This window comes from Balaenoptera musculus, chromosome 10 (genome assembly GCF_009873245.2).
Source record: "Balaenoptera musculus isolate JJ_BM4_2016_0621 chromosome 10, mBalMus1.pri.v3, whole genome shotgun sequence".
NCBI lineage: Eukaryota > Metazoa > Chordata > Mammalia > Artiodactyla > Balaenopteridae > Balaenoptera > Balaenoptera musculus.
Genome location: NC_045794.1, coordinates 33,384,759 through 33,407,736, shown reverse-complemented (window position 1 = coordinate 33,407,736; position 22,978 = coordinate 33,384,759). Strand labels below are relative to the sequence as shown.

The 22,978-nt window shown below is 43.3% G+C and overlaps 1 protein-coding gene across 26 annotated transcripts in view; it reads left to right on the top strand.

The window, feature by feature from the left end:
* Positions 1-13,543, top strand: part of PRICKLE1 (prickle planar cell polarity protein 1) — a 107,802-nt gene extending 94,259 nt beyond the window's left edge. For 7 of the 26 annotated variants that reach the window (XM_036866613.1, XM_036866615.1, XM_036866624.1 and 4 more), the window contains 9 exons: positions 249-335; positions 942-1,155; positions 1,927-2,112; positions 3,818-3,931; positions 4,599-4,736; positions 5,331-5,534; positions 6,867-7,053; positions 7,977-8,840; positions 11,247-13,540. In XM_036866613.1, the coding sequence (XP_036722508.1) occupies positions 1,978-2,112; positions 3,818-3,931; positions 4,599-4,736; positions 5,331-5,534; positions 6,867-7,053; positions 7,977-8,840; positions 11,247-12,109 (2,505 nt within the window). In that variant the 5' untranslated portion in view covers positions 249-335; positions 942-1,155; positions 1,927-1,977 and the 3' untranslated portion in view covers positions 12,110-13,540. Of the gene's footprint in view, positions 1-248; positions 336-941; positions 1,160-1,926; positions 2,113-3,817; positions 3,932-4,598; positions 4,737-5,330; positions 5,535-6,866; positions 7,054-7,976; positions 8,841-11,246 lie in introns of all 26 variants that reach the window. The other 19 variants (XM_036866635.1, XM_036866626.1, XM_036866625.1 and 16 more) reach the window with 9 other exon arrangements.
* Positions 13,544-22,978: the final 9,435 nt, after the last annotated feature.

The following is a 22,978-nucleotide window of genomic DNA, read 5'->3' as shown; positions in this document are numbered from 1 at the left end:
ATTGGAGTATAATTGCTTTACAATGGTGTGTTAGTTTCTGCTTTATAACAAAGTGAATCAGTTATACATATACATATGTTCCCATATCTCTTCCCTCTTGCGTCTCCCTCCCTCCCACCCCGGATTAAATTCTTAACCTCTAGTTCTCTTCCTTCCATATGGGGGGAGTGGTTTTTTTTCAAAACAAAAGGGAAAGACTAGATCCAAGAAATGTTCTGACTTTCATTAACACGTCCTTTTTTCCTGAGGAGTACAAGGAATGTGCCAATGTTTAGAAAGCCTTTCCTCAGACATGAATGAAGTACACCTGTGTGAACTTATGTCTTGTGTAAAAGGTCAGTCCCTCCCAGTGGTGGGGCAGGAAATGAGGTCATCTTTACTTTTTGTTTGGGGTGAATGAAAGTTACATTTATTAGTTGGACTAATATCTACTGTTGGGCATTGCTCCTCCCTAATAAAGATTGTAGCCATTGGATGTTTGGCCTCCCATTTGTGAACTGTTACAATTTTAATTTTTTAGCTTCCTTTGATTCATCAGAGAAAAATCATCAGTTTCCATACTCACAGGCTTTAATAGGTACCATGTTCTAACAATAAGTATCTCGTGTTGCACTGTGAGAGTCACTGACAAATGACTGAGTGTCAGGCTGACAATGTTTACCTTCCACTGTCTTTCCTACTTGTTGCAGCAAATGAGAGAATTTTTTAAGGCAGAATTTTTGGAAGTCTGATGTGTCAGACACACAGTGTGACTAGACTCTGGTTTTTAGTTGTGTGACCTTAGGCAAGTCACTTAACTTCCCTGAGCCTGTTTTCTTTAAAATTGGGTTGGGCTAATTATCTGTAAATTTCTTTCTTTTTTTTTTTTGGTGGAGGGAAAGGGGCAGGTATAAAAAGCTGCATATGATCTTGAAAGTCTTGTATCTTTTTTTTCTTCTTAGTGCCTGGGGACAGGGGATGATTTTTAAGAATCGGAAGAAACTTGGAAGGAACATACATGGGGAAAACAAAGTCCCTGTGCTGTAGATCAGGGACTGTTGTCTTGACACCTTTATAGGCCTTCATCTGAGGAGACTTTTCAGAGGCGGACTTACCCTGGTGGCGCAGTGGTTAAGAATCTGTGCCCCGCAGCAGGCTGAGAGCATGTCACACACAGTAGGTACTGCAGAGCTTTTCAGTGGAAGCCTTCTAGTAACACCGCTAAACACGAGTTGTCACCATGCTGGATTTTATTTTAACCTGGTGCTTGGATTCAATTACTGTCTTATGAAGGAACTCATTAATGAACGTCTGGCTGACTTTAGCCCATGGATAGTAAAGGCTTGCGGGTTTAATGTGCTGTGTAAGGATTTAACTGTGCTATTTCTACTCCATGAGTAAACGAGGTTCAGTGCCTCTCAGACTTTATTGGAAACCTGAAACCTAAGCAGTGTGGCCCAGCCGACCCCATCTGTGCAGGCAGCCGTGCTCTGCTGGGAAGATGGATGAGGAAATGCAGGGAACCAAGTGGGGCGACTGGAGCCATCTTTTCACGGCACACAGTAGTGGGCAAGGCGGGGGGGCGCAAACCCAGCTTCTTCCTACAACCCCTGAGGCTTCGCAGGGATTTCATCTGTGGGCAGTCAGCAAAGCAGTTTTCTTGAGAACCTTTCTAATGAATAGTGTGTAGAGAAGCACCTTTTAAAGGCATCTGGAAGTAAGCTAGTTTGGGTGGCATTTTCTGAAATGCTGAGCTGGTAAAGGTCCTCTTTCCGAATCACGTGGCCCTAGATTCTAAGTTCCGGGGGCCTGGGGACGGTGACACTGGCGACTTGGTCCCTTTCTCTGGGCCTCGCCGTGTGTACACGGGCATTCAGTAGAAGCTCTTGGAGGGTGAGAGCAATGCCTTCGGGTTCATCTCTCCAGTTTGTCTTCTATTGCCCACAGCAGCCGCTGTCTGATGTCCTGTGACTGAGAAGCTGGCTGTTTGACTTTGTTATGATGCCTTTGGAGATGGAGCCCAAAATGAGCAAACTTGCCTTCGGGTGCCAGCGGAGCTCCACGTCCGATGACGACTCGGGCTGTGCGCTGGAGGAGTACGCCTGGGTCCCCCCAGGCCTCAGACCCGAGCAGGTAGGAACTGAGTCCTCTGCTTTTCTGTTTTTCAATGTGATTTAAGGTCTCCAAGGGTTTATTTTTTAAAAATGATCGACTATCACTGTCACAGTGACATGCTACGTCCTTTGGCCTCACTCTTTGGATGGTTTTAAATTTTTGCTTTTAAGGTCACACAGTTTCTCCATGGAAGTTTTCAATCCCTTTTGTACTCTTGGATCCAGAAGCCCTATAAGGATGCTATTTTTGCCCTACTGAGTGAAGACTAGAGTACTGCCTACGCATCTGTCATGTGGATTTCTGACTTGGGTGTCCCTTTGGAGAGAGTGGGAGGAGTTTAACTTTTTCAAAAACTTTAGTAACAACAAAAAGGTAATCAAAGGAAAGAGGAAAGTTTCCAAGTCAGTTCTCAGCAGTGCCTTTGCTTTGGAAGAGAGGAGATACAGAGCTGTGAGAGACCATCTGAAGTGTTATTGCGTAGGATTTGGCCTTTGATAACCTTGTGCATGAAAGATTCTGTCACCACATGGTGTAAATTGGAAAAAAAATTAAAGAGCTCATTTTGTGCTTTGTTGTATTGTTATTTTAAGGAAGATGAGAACATTCTGTGTACCTATTTTTATCTTCCCAATATCCTTATAATGATGAACTTATTAAAAATTGCTGGTGTTAGACATAAGGGCCAAGATAGTTTGAAATTAAAAGAGCCAACTAGGTGTATGATTGCTTCTGAGTTATGGTTGTGTTTCCCATTTTGATGGGAGCTCGTTTGAGAAAAGGGGTTTTCGATTCATCCGGGGTCTAGCACAGTACCTGGCACACAGGTAGCTAGTATTCAGTAAGTGTTTACAACTGTACAAGCTCCTGCGGCTGATGCAATGGAAGAGGGTGGAGAGCTGGTCCTCCAGGTAGGAAAGCAATGTTTTGATAAACTGCTCATTAAGAGAGAACCCTTCTTGCAGCTTAGGGTGAGTAGGTTTTGTGAGACACTAAGATATTGAAGCAGACAAGCCCCGAATTCCCTAATCTCCTATTTTTTTTCCTTCAAACATTTTCATCTTTCCTCAGCACTGCAGTATCCTTCGCAGTACTCATTAAGGATTTCCTTTAGATACAACAGAAAGAAAAAAAAAAAAATCTCAAACAAAAATTGAGTTCCCCTTTCAAAGTGAACTAAGTACAGGTTAATATAGCTCCCTTCCAGTTTCCTTGGGGAAATTGACTCCAGATATTTGGAAAATAGCACCCATGCAAGCAAAGAAAGCTGAAGCTTGAGAGAACCTGATAAGGGAGAGTTTACAGAGTTTAACAAAACAGCTTTTGTCTTTGCAACATGTAAAATTCAGAGAGCAAATCCAATGTGTTGTGTAGTGGCTGGATTGTGGACAGTGTCACACAGCCTTGTGTGGTCATTTCCAGTATTCATTCAGGACTCTCTCGGCTGACCCTAGCATTAAATGTGCATGTCTTACGGTGCATAATTTATGATGCCCCTAATTGTCACTATGAATTGCATTCCTGAAGAGCAATTTAGCAGCTGGATGCTAGCTATCTGTGGGTTTGCAGTTCTGCTGAGTTGGCTCAGCTTCTCTTCTCATTAGCTCCGAGTAGCCAAATCCTGTCAGAGGCCAGAGCCAGTACCTAAAGGGCAGGGTAACGTGAAGATGGAATGAGCTGAAGTGTTCGGTTCCTGTGTGCTGATGTCCTCTTCTCTCTCTCTCAGATCCAGCTCTATTTTGCTTGCTTACCAGAGGAAAAGGTTCCTTATGTTAACAGCCCTGGAGAGAAACACCGAATTAAACAGCTTTTGTACCAGTTGCCACCACATGATAATGAGGTAAAATAACAGGAAGAAGGCTAATTAGGGGAAAAAAAAAAAAATCCACCCTGAGCATCGTGGTGCCTCCCATAAACCCCAGCTCCTCCCTGGCTAGGGCCCTTTTGCCCTTCTTCAGTTAAAATTGGGCCGGAGAATACAGCTTTCCATTCTTTAAGAGAGAAAAGGGTGTCAGTGCAATAAACTTAACACAAGTTGGTTTTTACAGTGTTTGCAGCCACCCACCAGTTATCAGGAGCCTACAAATTCCTGCGATCTCCCTACCCCTTCACCCAGAGTCAGTGCTTTATGGTGACCCAGGCCTGCAGTGGACTTGAGTGCCTGTAGAATGTAGAATGAAGGTGGCAATTAGCAAGTTTAAACCTTTTGTAGAAAGGTTAATGTCTTATGATTTTTTAGTGTCTCTGCTGATAAGAGTTTAAATTAAACTTTTCATCTTTAAAAAAAAAAAAAAGGACTCTTCCTTCAAATTGCATTTCCCTTTTGCTAGAGAGGCTGCAAGATTTGGTGTCATTTTAAACGTACGGGGTCATTTTTAAACTGGCGATTCACGGGGGCAGGCCAGCTAAACTTGCTGTTTTATTTCCTGAAACTTGATTCTGGAAATAAAGAATTGGTGACGGAGGCTGTTTGCTTCAGAGTGGTGCTTCTGTTTCTTTCTGTGAAGGTGCGGTATTGCCAGACTTTGAGTGAAGAGGAGGAAAAAGAGTTGCAAGTGTTCAGTGCTCAGCGGAAGAAAGAAGCACTCGGAAGAGGGACGATTAAACTTCTGTCCAGAGCAGCGATGCACGCTGTGTGCGAGCAGGTAGCCCGTTCTAGGATGAGCAGTGATGTGCGTGGATCAGCTGGGGGGGTGGGGGTGGGTAGGGGGCAGCTCCAGCACAGGCGTGGGCCCCCTAAAAGCCTCCAAAAACTGAGAGAAGGAAAGGCAGCGTAGCTTCTTATTACGTGGGGATTCGTGTCGGTAACCGGCTACACTGCTGTGCATTATGGGGGAGGCATGTAAACATCGGGTGAAATCCGGCCTTTCGTGAGGTCTTGGCGTGGAGCGCGGTGCTGGGGGGCACCTAGTGTTCAAGAACGCAGGGACGTAATGAAGACATTCGGGGCCTCCTTACTGGCTGTCCTCGGAGTAGGAGTATATCCAACAGGAGGACGCCCCCAGAAAACCACTGCGCGTGTTCTGAGGAGCAGCCCAGTGTGGTAGTAGATCTGAGGCATGTTCATTCCAGTGGAGAATCACGAATAATCCCGCATTAAAGAGCTATTTAATCACTAGCAGGAGGGGACAAAAGTTAAAGTTTCCCTGACAAACTTGGGATTTAGCGTAAAGTGGAAAGGGCTGAGAATCCAGTCATTAAAAAGGGGTCATTTAAGATCTAAATTCTTCTGTTTTTAGTGTGGGTTGAAGATAAATGGAGGTGAAATTGCAGTGTTTGCCTCTCGAGCGGGCCCTGGAGTATGCTGGCACCCATCCTGTTTTGTCTGCTTCACGTGCAACGAGCTGCTGGTCGACCTCATCTATTTTTATCAGGATGGAAAAATTCACTGTGGCCGGCACCATGCTGAGCTGCTCAAACCCCGGTGTTCAGCATGTGACGAGGTAAAAAAGTTCATCCCTTAACACTGGAAAAAAATAAGCTTCTAGTAAGCCAATATTCCACTGTTCACACCTAAGCAAAACACAGATCTCTCCTGCTTGCACTCTGTGTGTACATTTTTAAGATAACCCTTCCCATTGGTACAATGGAATAATATGCAGCTAATAAAGAGAAAGCAGCAGGTGTCGTTGTGTATTGATAAGTAGCATGTCCTTGATGGACTGTGAGAAAAAAGCAAGTTGCAAGAAGAGTGTGCAGCAATTGATCTTACTCTTGTTAAAGGGGGGAAGAACAAGACTGTATACATATTTGCAAACACTCAGAAATGGTATGTAAAGACATACACTAAGTTAACAGTGGCGACCCCTGGAGCATGTGTGGGGAGGGCTGGTGGTGTGAAATGAAATTTTTTTCCTTAAGCTCTTCATTTTTAAGTACTTTTAGATTTATAGAAGAGTTGCAAAGATACAGAGAGTCCCTGTGTACCCTTCTCCCAGCTTCCCCTATTGTTAAAACGTCTCACATAACCATGGTATATGCATCAAAACTAAGAAGTTAACACTGATGTAATACCATTAACTAAACCATAGATTTTATTTAGATTTCCTCAGTTTTTCTACTGATGTCTGTTTTTTATTCCAAGACCCCATCCAGGGAACCTCATTGCATTTATTCACCACATCCAGGGAACCTCATTGCATTTATTCATTATTATCTCCCTAGTCTACTTCAATCAGTGACAGTAAACTTTCAGTTTTTACCTTTATACGTTTAAGTTTTTTCAATGATGTGCTATTTGAAAATTTTTTGAAAGCGAAAATGTAAAAAAATTAAAAGTCCTTAATCTGGAGACGGCACCGTCAAACGAAGTGTTATCTACACAAGTGGTGTTCACATAATCCAGCATTCAGAGAGTGCTAACTATGTTGACTCCACAGCCACTTTAGTGAGTTTTCTTTATTAAAAGATGCACAGACCACTAAATTATTTCAATGTTAATGTATTCTTTGCCAGATTATGCCAACAAAGTGTGATTGGGGAGCAAAAATAGGACCAAGTGAATTATATCCAACGTAGAATTCTGTTTTGTTTTTTAAAGTATCAGCATGCACTCAGTTTCTCTTTTTCAACGTTTTCACTTTCTGTTCTTGTTCTATAGCTAAATCAAGTTAGTTAGTTAAGCTTGAGGCTGTAAGAAACAAAGTTCACTGTCTAAGCGACTTTAAGATCCAGTGCCTGTCAATTGCCCAGCAAACGTGCAGTTACTTGACCTTTAAAATCGTTCACAATGATTTTTTTTTTCATTCATCCTATGGCCTCATATTTCTCTGAAGATAATTTTTGCTGATGAGTGCACAGAAGCAGAGGGTCGCCACTGGCACATGAAACACTTCTGCTGCCTTGAGTGCGAGACGGTCCTGGGGGGACAGAGGTACATCATGAAGGACGGCCGCCCGTTCTGCTGCGGCTGCTTCGAGTCCCTGTACGCCGAGTACTGTGAGACCTGCGGCGAGCATATTGGTGCGTCCACGGCCCAGCCTGCTGGCTCTGTCACTTACCCATCAGTCTGTCTCTGATTACCTACACTCTTATTTCTTTCTTTCCTTTTTTTTTTTGTTTTTTTAATTGAGGGATAGTTTACATACCGTGAAATGTATAGGTTTTAAATGTTTCAGTTTGATGAGTTTTGATAAATGGGTGTATACTGGATTCTCATTACTTCTGCTAGTTGTGTTCTGTAGAGTCGCCATGAACTCTATACTGAGCCACTGCTCCTAGGGATCCAGTGGGTTAGGTTCCTGTGAGCCTCTGGTCGCAACATTGTCATCAACCAATCAATATATAATCTTGTTGGTGTGTATGTTTTGGTTTAAAGACACCTTATTTAATATATGTTGTTGATTCATTAACATTGAACTCACAGCCAACAGCCCTGTAACTCCTGCCCGAACAAAGCTTATCTAACCCATGGATTGCTTCTCCAAGGCACGTCACAGCCTCCTTGCGCTTAGGAACACTAGACAGCACTTCAGCTCTATGCTTGGGCCATTTTAAACAGCAAAACCACCAACAGAAAGCACAAAAAGTGCGAAAAAATGGCCCTAAATTGGCCGCAAGTGTGAGCGCAGTGCCCTTTGACCCCGGCTGGGACACACACATCACTTGACTCAAATTTTTTTGCCACCTTGCACATGTCCACAAATGACCTTGAAAGCTCTGCGAGTATTGATTTTTGAACTACAAAATATTTAGCACATAGGCAAATTTGTAAATGTGGAATCTGCAAATAATGAGAATTAATTGCCCCTGTGTAACTCACAGCCCTATCAAGATCTGGAACAGTCCCGTCACCCCCAAGTGTTCCCTCATGCCCACAGTCTGTCTTTTCTGCCTTTGTTTCAAGATGGAACTGTGACCTGTTACTGGATCCTTTTTTGAAACAGGTGTGGACCATGCGCAGATGACCTATGACGGACAGCACTGGCACGCTACAGAGGCCTGCTTTTCCTGCGCCCAGTGCAAAGCCTCTCTGTTGGGATGCCCCTTCCTTCCCAAACAAGGTCAGATTTATTGCTCAAAGACATGCAGCCTCGGTGAAGACGTCCATGCCTCAGATTCTTCGGACTCTGCGTTCCAGTCGGCCCGATCAAGAGACTCCAGAAGAAGTGTCCGGATGGGCAAAAGCAGCCGGTCGGCAGATCAGTGTCGGCAGTCTCTCCTCTTGTCCCCTGCTCTGAACTACAAGTTTCCTGGCCTTTCAGGCAATGCTGACGACACCCTTTCTCGGAAACTGGATGATCTGAGTCTTTCCAGGCAAGGAGCAGGTTTCGTCAATGAAGAATTTTGGAAAGGCAGAGTAGAGCACGAAACCCCAGAAGACCCTGAAGAATGGGCTGAGCATGAAGATTATATGACGCAGCTGCTCCTCAAGTTTGGTGATAAAAGCCTCTTTCAGCAGCAGCCCAATGAGATGGACATTCGAGCCAGTGAGCACTGGATATCTGATAACATGGTTAAAAATAAGACCGAGTTAAAGCAAAATAACCAGAGCCTTGCAAGTAAGAAATACCAGTCTGATATGTACTGGGCACAGTCACAAGATGGACTGGGGGATTCTGCTTATGGCAGCCACCCGGGCCCTGCGAGCAGTCGAAGGCTCCAGGAGTTGGATCTGGACCATGGGGCTTCGGGATATAGTCACGATCAAACTCAGTGGTATGAAGATTCCCTGGAGTGTTTGTCAGACTTGAAACCAGAGCAGAGTGTTCGGGATTCTATGGATTCTTTGGCTTTGTCTAATATCACAGGTACATAATCTAGGGGTTATGGGGTATTTGAAAAAGGAGCCACCGAAAAGCTCATTCCACAAATATCAGGTCAGCACCAGCAGGGGGGGCTATGTTATTTACAGCTGTAGACCAAGGAGAGGAAGGAGTTTCAGTTGAATGCCAAACACTATAGCAAAACAAACACGTGTGTACATGTGTGCATACATATAAAATATATTTCCAATACAGTCTTTGGGGATAGGTCTTATTATCCCTGCTTTGAAGAGGAGAAATGAATTTATTGGGATCGTGGAGTCTGCATCTGTATCTGAAGAAAGATACTGGACTCTTTGGATCATGCTATGAATTTCAAGATACTAAAATCAACATGTGTACTCTATAAGCACAGAACATTTTTTGTATTTTCCTGAATTTCCCTGTGGCGACAGGCAGCTCAAAAATAGTAGCTAAGTTTTTTTTTACCCAGATTATAAAATAATTTCACTAAAGTTTTCAAAACACATTCATGTCAGTTATCTATACATTTCATCCTTAAAATGACCTGATAGAGTGGATATTATTGCATTTTACAAATGAGGAAACTTGAATTTCCAAGAGGCTAGGGGATTCCCTGGTGGTCCAGTGGTTAGGACTCGGTGCTTTCACTGCCAGGGTTCAATCCCTGGTCAGGGAACTAAGATACCGCAAGCGGTGCCGAGAGGCTAAATGCCAACTTTACATAGGTGTTTAAAGACAAGATTGAACCTGGAACCCAGCCCTCCTGAATCTTACATTTGCAGTAAGTTTTTTGATACAGAAATACTGCTGTCACTTGGCTAGTTTTATAGTCCAACGAATGACATTCAGTCCTTTCATAAAGGTTATGTTACGTTGTAACACAGGCAGGAAAGGCTTGAGCAGCTGCCCGCTGCCACGAGGGACCCTGTGCCAGGTACCGGGCAAGGAGGGATAAGACAGCTACCCTCCTGGCTTTGGTCGGGCTTGTCAATGTTAAGGCCTACAATAAAGGGGACTTGAGGGATGGTGGGTAAGACTAAATATTAGGCACCTCCTGTTTGCTAGGCCCTATGACAGGTGTTTTAACACTTAATATCAAAAATAGACAACATTTGGTATACGTCGTGCTGGTGCTGACATTTCTTGACAATGATGGGCTGAAAAACAGGCTTTCTTTAGAAAGTAGGAAGCTGTGTAGCCTACAGCTGACAACAGTTCACACCACTTCCTGTTGTTCCTTACAGCTATCTGGGTTACATCCATTTCTCTTAACTTGCCTGAGCCCTGTTATAACAAGGATTGCAATATTGGCTTTGAGAAAAGTTTTACAATGAGATTAATATGGAAGTGGCATTATTAAGTTTATGGGTCGAAGGGGCAGAAGACTGGATGAAGGTCTAGGTCAGGGGTTTGGCAGACTTCTTCCGTAAAGGGGCCAGAGAGTACTTTTGGGGCCTTACAGTCTTTGTTGCAACTACTTAACTCTGTCATTGTGGAAGGAACCATAGATAGCATGGGAGCAAATAGGTGTAGCTGTGTCCCAGTGAAACTCTATCCACAAATAGGCTGTGGGCTGGACGTGGCCCTTGGGCTGCGTGACCAGGTATAAGACTAGTCTGGGGCTTCCCTGGTGGCGCAGTGGTTGAGAATCCGCCTGCCAATGCAGGGGACACGGGTTCGAGCCCTGGTCTGGGAAGATCCCACATGCCGCGGAGCAACTGGGCCCGTGAGCCACAACTACTGAGCCTGCGCGTCTGGAGCCTGTGCTCCGCAACAAGAGAGGCCGCGATAGTGAGAGGCCCGCGCGCCGCGATGAAGAGTGGCCCCCGCTTGCCACAACTAGAGAAAGCCCTCACACAGAAGTGAAGACCCAACACAGTCAAAAATAAATATAAATAAATTAATTAATTAAAAAAAAATGTACTTTAAAAAAAAAAATGGCTAATTGAGGCTCTTCCTTTAAAAAAAAGACTAGTCTGGCTATAGGAAGAGGACCATAATGGTAGCCGTGTGAGAGCAAAGGGAAGGACTGCTTTGAGAGACGTCCAGATGAAGCAGTCTGGCTTTAATGGGCTGAGAGACAGAAGCTTCTGTGTGCCGTATTAATAAGCTAATGGCAGGACTCTTAGTTCAGGAAGGTAAGCTTTTAAAGTCTGGCTGCTCACCCCATGGGCTGTACCTCACATTTGGCTCCCAAACGGCTGGGCTCGTAGGAGACGCTGGGCCCCTTGTTTCAATAACAAAATTCATACCTCTTGTCAATTAAGTGTATATTGTAGTATGTTGGTTTTGCCTAGTGATCGCTAATCAGATACTGAGGTTTGAGAGACGTCACTTTGAAATGCTTCCTTTCAGTAGCTTGTTGGTAATAAGTGTCAGAGTATCAGGATTACCGAGAATCACATCTTGTCTTGGCTTTTCTTTTAGGGGCTTCGGTGGATGGAGAAAGCAAGCCAAGGCCATCGTTATATTCTCTGCAAAACTTCGAGGAAATAGAGGCAGAAGACTGTGAGAAAATGAGCAATATGGGGACTTTGAACTCTTCCATGCTGCACAGGAGCACAGAGTCCTTGAAGAGCCTCAGTTCAGAGCTGTGTCCAGAAAAAGTCCTGCCTGAGGAGAAGCCAGTGCACCTGCCAGTACTCCGCAGGTCCAAGTCTCAGTCCAGGCCACAGCAGGTCAAGTTTTCCGATGATGTCATTGACAACGGAAGCTATGAGAACATCGAAATCCGGCAGCCGCCCATGAGCGAGAGAACGCGGAGACGGGTGTACCATTTTGAAGAAAGGGGACCCAGGTCTCATCACCATCGCCGCAGAAGAAGTAGGAAGTCCCGCTCGGACAATGCTCTGAACCTCGTTACAGAAAGAAAATACTCTCCCAAGGACAGGCTGCGGCTTTACGCCCCTGATAACTATGAGAAGTTTATCCAGAGTAAGAGTGCCCGGGAGATCCAGGCCTACATCCAGAACGCTGACCTGTACGGGCGGTACGCCCATGCCACGTCCGACTACACCCTGCAGAAGCCGGGAGGGCCTCGGTTTCTGGGACTCTACGGGGAGGACGACGACTCCTGGTGCTCCTCCTCCACCTCCTCCTCCTCCGACTCAGAAGAAGAAGGATATTTTCTCGGACAGCCAATTCCTCAGCCCCGGCCGCAGAGATACGCATACTATACAGATGACCTTTCTAGTCCAACTTCCGCACTCCCCACTCCTCAGTTTGGTCAGAGGACAACTAAATCCAAGAAGAAAAAGGGACACAAGGGCAAAAACTGTATCATTTCTTAACCTAGTAGCTGTGGAGATCGTAAACTTAGCCATTAACCATCTTAAATCGTATCTTTTTTCTTCCATAGGAAAGTTGCTAAAATAGATTCAAGTGCTTTGCCCATGTAAATGAGACCCCGACTGCTGTTTACAGTGTCAGATTAGCCTTTGGAAGGTGTGATTTCTCCATTTACCCTCCTTGGATGGTGCCAGGTGGACGTGACCTCTTGTGCCTGTTGGGTGCATCACAGTTTGATCTCCAACCCTCAAGAGATCCTCAAGAACCTGTTGAGAGGTGATTGGATGGGGGTGTTGATTTTAGACAATAGAGAACTCGAGCCACCTTTGTAAAGCACTAGTGTTTGTCGTTTATCTGCACCAGGTTGGTCCAGGTCCTGACAGTCTGTCCTGTTGTGCGGCATGCACGTAAGTCATGTGACCCAGCCAACACTGTGCGTCCCGTCATGCAAGGCCACGTCGTCCCCTTCCAACCCTCATTAGCCAGGTAAACATTATATTGTATTAGCTCCAGCTAGAGATCGAAAAGAACATTGCTATTTATAATGTAGTATCTCATAGACTTAAGTGTATTCCTAATTTAACGGTGCAAATATTAATGTATATACTGTACAGTTCAGATTTTAAAGCTGATATTTTTATATCCCTGAAATGTAAGATGTTTGTTACACTGCAGTGCTAGATTTGTTAGGGAACCAGAAACATCATTTATGGATGAAATGATTGCTTGTATTTTAGTCAGGGTTTATAAGTTTAGATGGTCAAATTTATATTGCCTAGTGATGGAAAGTTCCTTTTTTTTTTTTTTTTTCCTCCAATATTAAAAAGGCTCTGTATGCATGGTGGGGCTATGTAAATACTCTTTAAAACTATGGCCCTATTAATCTTACAAGTGTTATTTATGGGTCAAGCAATGTAAACTGTATAAATGTAAAAACAAACAAACAAAAAAAACCCCCTACACGTACACCTGGAATATATGGTAAAAACAAGCAGAAGCTGTTTGGGTGAATACTTTTTTTCCCCTTTGGCATGGGCAGGGGTTGCCTTTCCCATTTTCAGCAAGGTAGTGATTATCTCATGGAAAGAGACCAAAAAAACTACAAGGATCTGCTTTCTGTGGCAGAGTACTTTGTAGATTTATTCCTTTTCATCCCTCCTTTCCAGCTAATTTGTTGGCCTTTAACAGCAGTTTTGAAAACCGGGCCTTCTGGTTATGTTTTTCTTTTAAAGTATTTAGAGGATGCTGTGTTACTGGTTACTTCAAGTTAATATGTGGTTCTATTTCAAGGGAGAATTACGTTGGATTTGAACTGATGAGCTAATATTTTGATATGGGCCATTCTTGCACATATGTTTCAGTCCTAACTAACTCAGTGTCCCAGTGGTATCGCAGAACTTTAGGAAGGTATTTAATAAATGCTTAATAAATAACAAACTACCTTTCTGAACACAGATCTCTGCAAACATATCCAGATCACTGGATCCACTTTGCTCCTTTGATTTACCGTGCCGTTCTCCTACCATTAACTGACCAACATTTGACTCCTGCGTGTCCACTTGCCCTACCAGTCGGCACAAAACAGAAGTTGAGGCACAGAAGCAAAGCTGTCTGTATTTGCTGGTATGGGGAAAGCTGTTAGGCCTTGGGAGGGCAGACCTGAATCCAACAGGAAAACCAGTGCTCGACAGCATCCACTATACCCTCCCCTGGATGGGGCAAGGTTTGGTATCTGGGCTAGACAGAGCCCCTTCAGAAACACACCAATGAGGGGAGAGCTCTTTCCTCAATAACTGTATCATCGTTTCCCTTGTCTGGTTCATTTTAAAAACATAGCAGTGAAAAGAAAATGCATACACGTGGTTAAAAAACAACAACAAAAAACAGTGAAGAATCTCCTTTCCACTCTCCACCCCTCAGTTCCCCTCCCTAGAAGGAACCACTGTTATCCATTTCTAGTGTATCCTTCAGATGTTCAAACCATATTTACATTAATGTATCATCTTTTAAAAATGGCAGCAAACTAGACCGGCTTAGACTTGCTTTTCTCACTTTACATGTGGACATTCCACATTAGTGCATATAGGTCTGCCTCATTCTGTTCTTGCAATGACTGCATAATAGTCTACTTTTGGATATACCATAATTTACGTCACCAGCCCTTTAGTGATGGGCTTGAATTTCCTCATAGACACCTTATCCTGCACTGGCACATATGCACATAAATTCTGAGCAGCACAGTTCCTGGGACAAGGGTTATGCATTTAAAATTTTGATGGTTATCACCAGTTTTCCTCGGAAGGCCATCTCCTGCTCTACATTTACAAGTATGAGAGTGCTTCTTCCCTCACGATCTCACGTGACACAGGAGCAGACTTCCTGATTTTTGAAGACCTTTTCAGATCCTATGCTGCAAACAGTGGGCATCCTTTTAGAAAAGACTGTTGCTTGGAAAGGATGGATAACAAATAGTAAACAGGTAATATTCAGCCTTACTTAACCTGGAGAAAGGCAGGTATAAGCTGAAGTCACTGTCCTCAGTAGTTTTCAAGTCATAGTTGCTTTTGCTTCTGGCAATAATCACCCTATTCATCTTTTCATTTCCTTATATAAGGGTTATACAGATTGCCAAAGGATTAAGGGAATGCAGAAATATTTATTCATAATAATAACGTAACCTTTAAAGCTTTTAAATCTTGGTTAATAGCAATAACAAAGAAGACTACAAAGGAAGAAAGGGAAGCAGCTACCTTGCAGTTCTGTAAAGAATTAATTAGGCTAGAAAACTAGGCCTACGGTTGCTATAAGGTGTTCATATAGATTTAGTTAACAAAGTGTCTAGTCAGTCACTAAACTCTAAAATTTGGTCCCAAGGTAAATATCAAATATTAAAACACTGCCTCTAATCTCTACATGGGTGAAGCAGAACCCTAATGATTGCATTTTCCTCACTTCAGACCAAACTGGAGAACATTTTGCTTACAGCCCATGTAGGGATGCTGATAAAATGTCAATGGGAACTCCTTTCAGCACTCAGTAAAAGAAAATGATTCACCTTGTGTATGCACTTGCTCTTCTTGGCACTCTGCTTTCCAGTTCCTGAGTTAAATAAAAAGTACCAGAAGTGCAAGGAGAGATTTGCTGTCTAACCCCTCTCACTTTAGATACAAAGCACGGGCCATCTTAAAAGGGTAGTAAAATTGGAATGGGCACTGAAGACTGCTAGATTCCCCTCTGTGGCATGTGGCCCTGCCCCACAAGGTCCTTGGGTGAAAGGCTGGGCAAGTATGGGTGTGGAGGTGTTTGGGGAGTGCCCAAGGGTGCGTAGCGCACAGGATTGTCAACACTGTGTGGGCAGGCTTTGGTTGACTGACCTGCTCTCTCCTAAGGCGCACTCGACTGCCGCTGTGGACAGAGAAGCAGTGTACGTGCTAGACCTTCAGACTTTACAAAAGGAACCAGGAATTTGAACTTCTGTAAAACATCTGCCAGATTCTCAATGCTAGCAACTAATTCAAACATTTCTGAAACCCTTTGAACAAAATGAGCCTGCCATCAGCAAGCCCCCAATGCATGGGTTATAAATTAAGCACTTGAAGCTGTCTCTTAGAGCTGTCTCGAGGAGGCACGACTAATTACTGTTTACAGAAATACATGTGACCTTTTTTTGAGGCACAAGGAAGAAAAATTATTGGGATTAAAAAAAATTCCACTAAGAGCCTCATTACCAATTTAATGTTCACAACACAATTATAAAAAACCTTTTTAATTAGGCAAATGAGAAAATTGCTAATTGCCTAGTTAGATTCTCTAGCCATTCTTCGAACTGTCTAAAAATAAGGCATGCTCCTGTACAGTCACATGGGTTTTCTGTTCACTTTCAAGCACACGAGGAAGGCTTCCAGGTAAACGGGAGAAATACACAGGAGCAACTGAAATTTGCATCTCTGAGCTCATGTTTTGCCAAAGTCACAGAAGCAATAACTCTACCAGGGGAAGAAAGTTGAAGGGTGGCTTCCACAAAATGTTTAGGAAGGAAGTGTGGAGGAAAAGTAAGACATGGGGTACGTGTATAGACTTGGTCACAGGATCAGAGCCAGTCTATTCTTTTTCAACAGACCCAGCTAGCTGGTCAGGTAGTCCCATTTTAGAGATCCATTTTAGCCTCAACTTCTCTTTTTGCAAAAGAAATTTCACATCCCTACTGCTGTGTGTGTACCAGGTGCTGTTTAGGACAACTTTAGAAGTAACTTGCAGCCCATTCTCCAGAAGCATTTGATTCCAGACAACATAAAAATACTAAAAATATGAAACTAGTTCTCTTAAATGCCAACACTTGTTGTAGTGTTCTTAGGTCAACGAACCAAGTAACTGATGCTGGAAAAGGTGATTACTGGTCTAATATAAATCTACCATAAAGCTGACCTTGGAGTGACGCGAAGCACACTGGACTTCAGGATTCAGGAGATCTGGGTTAGGAGACTCACCTCTCTCATTCACTCAGGCGGGTTAAAAGCTCTGACCCAGTTTCCACTTCCGTGAAATGAGAGTACTCAACCACCCCAAAGGTCTCCTTCCAGCTTCAGTATTCTGTGGAGACTGAATTTATTGGGTCAGCCAACAGAAAAGTCTTCCCACTCAGCATAAAGTGTTGTTTCCCTTTTCTGACTCTTTCATTTACCAACATATTAGGCAAGGATTCCTAAAAGGATGATCCTTCCAAACAAACACCATGGCTCATGGGAGTTGGGAACTGTAAAGACAGTTGGTGCTTTTTTATATTAATGCTTGGGACTCTGAATGGGCAAGAGGTTAAACTAAACCATGAAGTTTGGAAATGGTTATCTCCCTATCAGAGCCTGTAGGCAGTCTGGAGATGGCACAGAGTATGTGGAAGACAAGATATTTTCCTCCCAAATGTTGTTTCTCCCCAATTAACAGGATGAAAAGTAAGATTTTTTTCTACAATGCTATTGGCAGCATAGTCTGGAATCTCTGAACAAGTTGTAAGCAAAGCTGAAAAAGTGTTAACTGTGTTTAATCTTGGCTCCTAGAATAGGAGAGTTGAATTACCAGGCTCATTCCACTGAAATGGCTCTTGGCAAACCACCGTGGGTCCAAGTACCGCAGCCGAAGAAAGAGCTCTGGCTGTGGGCCCTGTGACCCTACCTGCTACCTGCCCCTTAACAACCGCCTCTTAGGAGCCTCAAAGGTGTGTTCTAAACTAACTCCAAAGCACAGGTCATGGGAACCGATAGGTGAAAACCAGGAAAAATCTACTGAGCTAGGATTTGAAAGTTATCGAAACTTTTTTGTAAAGTTATTTTTATATATTGCCCATTACAGTCATATCACACTTTAACTGTACATACCAATAGCTAGTGTGTCCTGGAGTCAGGATTGGAACCTAGTTCTGAATGACCACCGAACTTCCACTTCTTCCAAGAACAAACACTGAGTGTAGAATTGAAAGATTTGGGTAAAACCTTGCCTCTGCCCCTTCCTGCTATATGACCTTAGATGACTTTTACCTTCTGCCCTTAACTGTAAAGTGAGAAAAAAATCCTCATTGGCTTATAACCTGTGAAAGTGTGTGTGAATCTAAAAAACACTAGCGTGGCCATTCTAACCTTGTTCAGATAATGAAACAAATGAAAATCATGGTGCTCCTCTGAATCCTACACTTAGTATCTTAAACCCGAAATGTACTGTAAGCTACATCCGATATGGTACACTAGAGTCTACACAGAAGTAGCAGAATACAAAGTTTTTAAAAATGGGAAATTCCTACAAGGTGGGACTAGTCCCGTGCCCCTCCCCCCGCTTGCAGGGCTTATCTCCTTCACTCAACGTTCCCACCTCAGGACTGGGAGGCCGTGGCCTTTGCAGCAGAGGTTGAGCTGCCCCAGAGGGTGAGATGTTGAGAAAGCAGTGCCTCTCCTCTTGGCCGCTGGGGTGGACCAGGTTGCCCTTGTGTTGGAAAGAAAAGGTGACTTTCACACAAGACTCACCTCTTGGTTGAGTAAGGCCCACAGGGTTCAGTAGAACTCCACCCACTGGGATGGTGGAAAGCCACACTGGCCGAGCCCACATCATGGCTAAGGTTCAGTCCTGGCCAGTAAAGGAAAGGGAACGCGAACGCTTGAGCACGAAACATACCTCAGCCTGCTGAGCGGCCATTCTGCTGGACTGTAGCTTCTCTCTCCCCTCCCTGAGCCCTCCACACTCTCTCTCACACACACACACACACGCAGCCCCACCTGCTGGGGGCCGACCCCCTTTCTGGCCTCAGAAGCCTCAGGCGAGCGTAGGGTGTGGGCACACCCGTCGGCTGGTGCTGGGCCCGCTTGAAGGCATCACAGACGTTTGGTCTGTCTTTCTCAGGCGTTTGGTCATGAAGGATGGCCTCTTCCCACTCAAAGGATGCAGGGACAGTGTACCGTGTCTTGTCACCGGATCCTCTCCCTTTCCCCGGGCAGCCCGCCCTCAGTGAACCCTCGCTGCCCTCAAGGACAACAGCAGGGTCTCACCCAGAAAGCCTGAGAGGGGGCACCAGCAGGAGTCCCCGGAACAGGGCCCTGAGCCAGGAGGAGCTTTCCCGGCTGGTGCAGTCCTGAAGGCCACGTGCCAGTCAGCCAGGGCTACTCTGTCCTCTCCTCTCCCCATCTCATACGTGTTCTAACCAGGAAAAACATGACCGCACATGGGCAGCTTAGGTGGTGGATAGAGACCTCAGATGTCCTCTTGCAGCAAGTGTCTGTGTATGTTGTGGTTATTTTCTACCTTACATGTCCTCAAGTGTTTATATTTCAATAAACTTCAACCTTTTCTCTCTCTCACATACAGACACAAATGGGAAAAAGATTTAAAACCTTACACAATTTTAAACAAGTGTTGGTGAGGACGTGGAGAAAAAGAAACTCTCATACACTGTTGGTGGGAATATAAATTGGTGCAGCCTCTACAGAAAACTGTATGGAGATTCCTCAGAATAATTTAGAACTACCATGTGATCCAACTATCCCACTTTTTGGTATTTATCCAACGAATATGAAAACAGTAAATTAAAAAGATACATGCACGCCTGTGTTCACAATAGCCAAGATATGAAAACAACCTAGAAGCCCATCTGATGAACTGATAAAGATGTGGTACATATATACAATGGGCTACTACTCAACCATAAAAAAGAATATCTTGCCATTTGCGGCAACATGGATAAACCTTGAGGGTATCATGCTAAGTGAGTAAGTCAAACGGAGAAAGACAAATACCATATGATTTCACTCATGTGAAATATAAAAAACAAAACAAATGCGCAAACCAAACAAAAACAAACATGTAGATACAGAGAACGGAGCAGTGGTTACCAGAGGGGTAGGGGTGGGAGGGAGGGTGAAATGGGTAAAGGGGATCAACTGTATGGTGATGGATGGAAACTAAATTTTTGGTGGTGAGCACACTGTAGAGTATACAGAAGTAGAAATATAAGGTTGTACACATGAAACATATGTTATAAACAAATGTTACCTCAATAAAAAATAAAACACAAAACCCCCCAAAAAACCTTACACAATTTCAATAATAATGGTCTAACATCAGAACACCATTAATCTATGGGAGCAGAGCTCAAAAAACAACATGCTATAAAAAGCAGGCTGTCTCTACTGCTATACAAATGTGCACGCAGCCTTAACAATATTCGTCATCAAGTGACATCTTAAACACAACTTGAAACAGACTCTACAGTAGACTAGCAAAGCCTTTTATATAATCAGTCCCCATTACTCCAAGATCAATTATTATCGTACAATGGAAATGCAGGACTGGTGCAGCCTGCTGAAAGCCAACTTCAGTGAAGCTAACCCTCAAATATCATTTGTATTAGTTTGAGCAAAAGGGGAGCTGCTAGCCAGAAACCAGTAACATGGCTTAAACCATAAAGACGTTGATTCCTCTTTCACATAACAGTTCAGCACTCCATATGGTCACACAGGGATCCAGGCACCTTCCATCTTGTGGCTCTGCAACAATTCAAGGCTGGGTTGCTATTCCTATTACCTTAGGGAAGGGATAAGAGAGAGCATGAAGGAGGTACATCCACTGTCCTAAGGGTCCCAGCCCAGAAGTAGCAGCACTTCTGCTCAAATTCCACAGGAGAGAACTTAGTCACCTGATCACACCTGTGATGAGAGGGACACAGCAAATATAGTCCTAATTAGGCTGTCATGTGACTCAATTTCAATTCCATTACCACGGGAAAAGGGAAGAATAGATTCTACTAACTATACCTTAGTTTTACTAGCTGCCCCCGCCCCAGCACTTTTTTCTTTTTCACTGAATTGGGTACCATCAGTGCTCTCAAGAGAACTGGCAAGAAGGAGATGCTAACCCACAAACCTTGGTCTAACAAGCAGAATGTGGCCACCACTCACTGGAGGTGCCGGTGCCAGCCTGAGCAGTGTGACAGACATCATGCCGCTTGGGTGGCTGGCTGCCCAAAACACTGAATATTGTCCACCATGAATATTTCAGGGATGACCAGCTCACCATCTCCAAAGTTGCTGCCAAAAAACTGTCAGCGCTCTCCTGGGGGTTTAGGATCCCTTGTAGGAAGAAGTGTGAAATGAAGCTGAAACCACTATACAATATTTCGGCATTGTAGCACAGTCCTTCCTTTCTTAAGGGGATCTGCCCTCCCTTTCCTTCGTGAGGTTCTGGGTCTGTGAATTGGCTCAGGGCTGGGAAGTGGCTGAGGGGCTGTGAGAAATCAACATTTTTGGCAAGAATAAATACAAAGGTGATGATTTTAAAATCTTATTCTTAAGCAGGAGATTTCGGATTCAAAGTCCTTCATATTCTGCTCTCAACCTACCTTTTCCTACATTCGTCCCCTATTGTCTTCCCCAACCTGAACTTCTAATACTCTTCATTCTCTCCCTGAATAAGTCCTATTCCTCCCAGACCCAGGGGATCAAATGTCACTTCTTTTGTGAAGCATCAAAAAATAGGAGGACCTACAACGTTCCAAACTATGCTAGGAACTGGGGTCACAAAGACAATGTGGTTCCTGTCCTCCAGAGGTTACTATAAAGACGTAGGATTTTAATTCTGTAATTCTCTGAAACTCAGATTCCTAATTACACAATTACTGGGCACTACTGTACGCTCAATCTTCTCTCGCTTAACTGCTTTCTCAGACATGGAGACTCCCCAAGTCACCAAAGTTAATAGTTTCTCAATCCTCAAATTTCCTCCATCCTGCTGCTGAGTCAGGAGCCATCTTGCAGTAGAGGGTAATAAAAATCTACATTTAAGCAAGACACTCTAAGCCTGTTAAGAAAAAAAAAAAAAAAAGACAATCTAATTATTTAAACCCAGTTGCTTTATTTTGCACTTTTAAAATTCACAAAAAGCTTCACAATATCTGCTCTTCCCCTGTTGATCATCAAGGCTTTATGGTAAGACAGTGAAACCTTTATCACAGGAATTGGGCACACTCAAAAACAATGGATCATTTACAAACAAATTTCTTTAATCAAGAACATTTTGCAACATACATACTCTGGCACGTATCTGAATTCATCTATCTTAAAATAAGACTTTAAAAAGCTTTAAAAATAAAAGATTTAACACTGACAAGCCTACCAGAATAATGCTGATGGCAAGCTATAAACAGCTTTAAATGTTGAATGTAATTTGGGGAAAGGGGAAAAGGAATTATCTGTTGAACCTATATTTAAATGCATCTGTGAGTAAAACTTCTCTAGTTTAATGAATTTCAACAAAGTGAACAACTCCTTTGCCTCAAGGTAGTTGAGTCTCAAGTTTTATTTTTAAACTTGTGACATCTTGACTTAAGGAAATGAATCCTGGAATTAGAATATTTAACAAGAAAAACATTGGCGCCAGAGAGAAACAAGACTACTTTCTTAGTCTTTCTAATGTGGATAACAGATAAAACCACTGTTCACATTAGGGAAAAATAGCAAAGATGATACGTAGGGTTTAGTTTTGGCTTATGTACAATATCTAAATTCAAGGTGGTCTCATATAGGAAACTTAATAATTGTTGCCTTCAATTAGTTTTTTAATTTGTGGAATGGCATAATACATATTTTGAGGCACGCATTACAGGATCCACTACAATTATTTACACTGCTATTTTCACTTTTAATATAAGTTTTATCTACTCTGGGGTAGCTCTCTGGATATAATCAATAGAGGCCACTAAAAATAATGCCAGAATTCAAGTGAGAGGAGAGTGGAAATGGAAAGAGGATGGGAGGATAATGAAATTGGGTAGCAATAACAAACATTTTTAAAGGTTTCCGAACACATGCCATGAAATTACATATTTTGGCTAAATGCCATTGGGCAGCTGGAAGTGATCAGGAAATGAGTGGAATATCCTAATTGTCCCAGTTAGATTCTTAACTAACCCGTGATTTGGATGGCTCGCTCATGAAGGACTGTTTACATAGGCTGCTTGGTGAAGGGTAGTTGTGCTAGGCTTACAGCCTACTCTGCTTTGTTTCGTTCAAGAACATTTTTAGAGGGCTATGAACCCCTAAAAAGGGCAGCAGAACAAAGAGTCTGTTAGACTACAAACAGAGATTAACAAAGGCATAATCTGTAAATGGTTTAATTATGGATATGTCATCTATCACCTTCTTTCTTGAGATGGGGAATATGGGCCTACGGAAAAAATGAAACTCCACTACTCCCCCATATTGTAAATTTTTCTATTCTGGTTAGAAAGTTTTAAAGAAATCTCAACTTTAAAATAGGCCTCATCTTTCATCTCGAATTGCCCCTTCTCTTAGTCTTATATATGATATTGTTTAAAACTCACACATCAGTGAGACCAG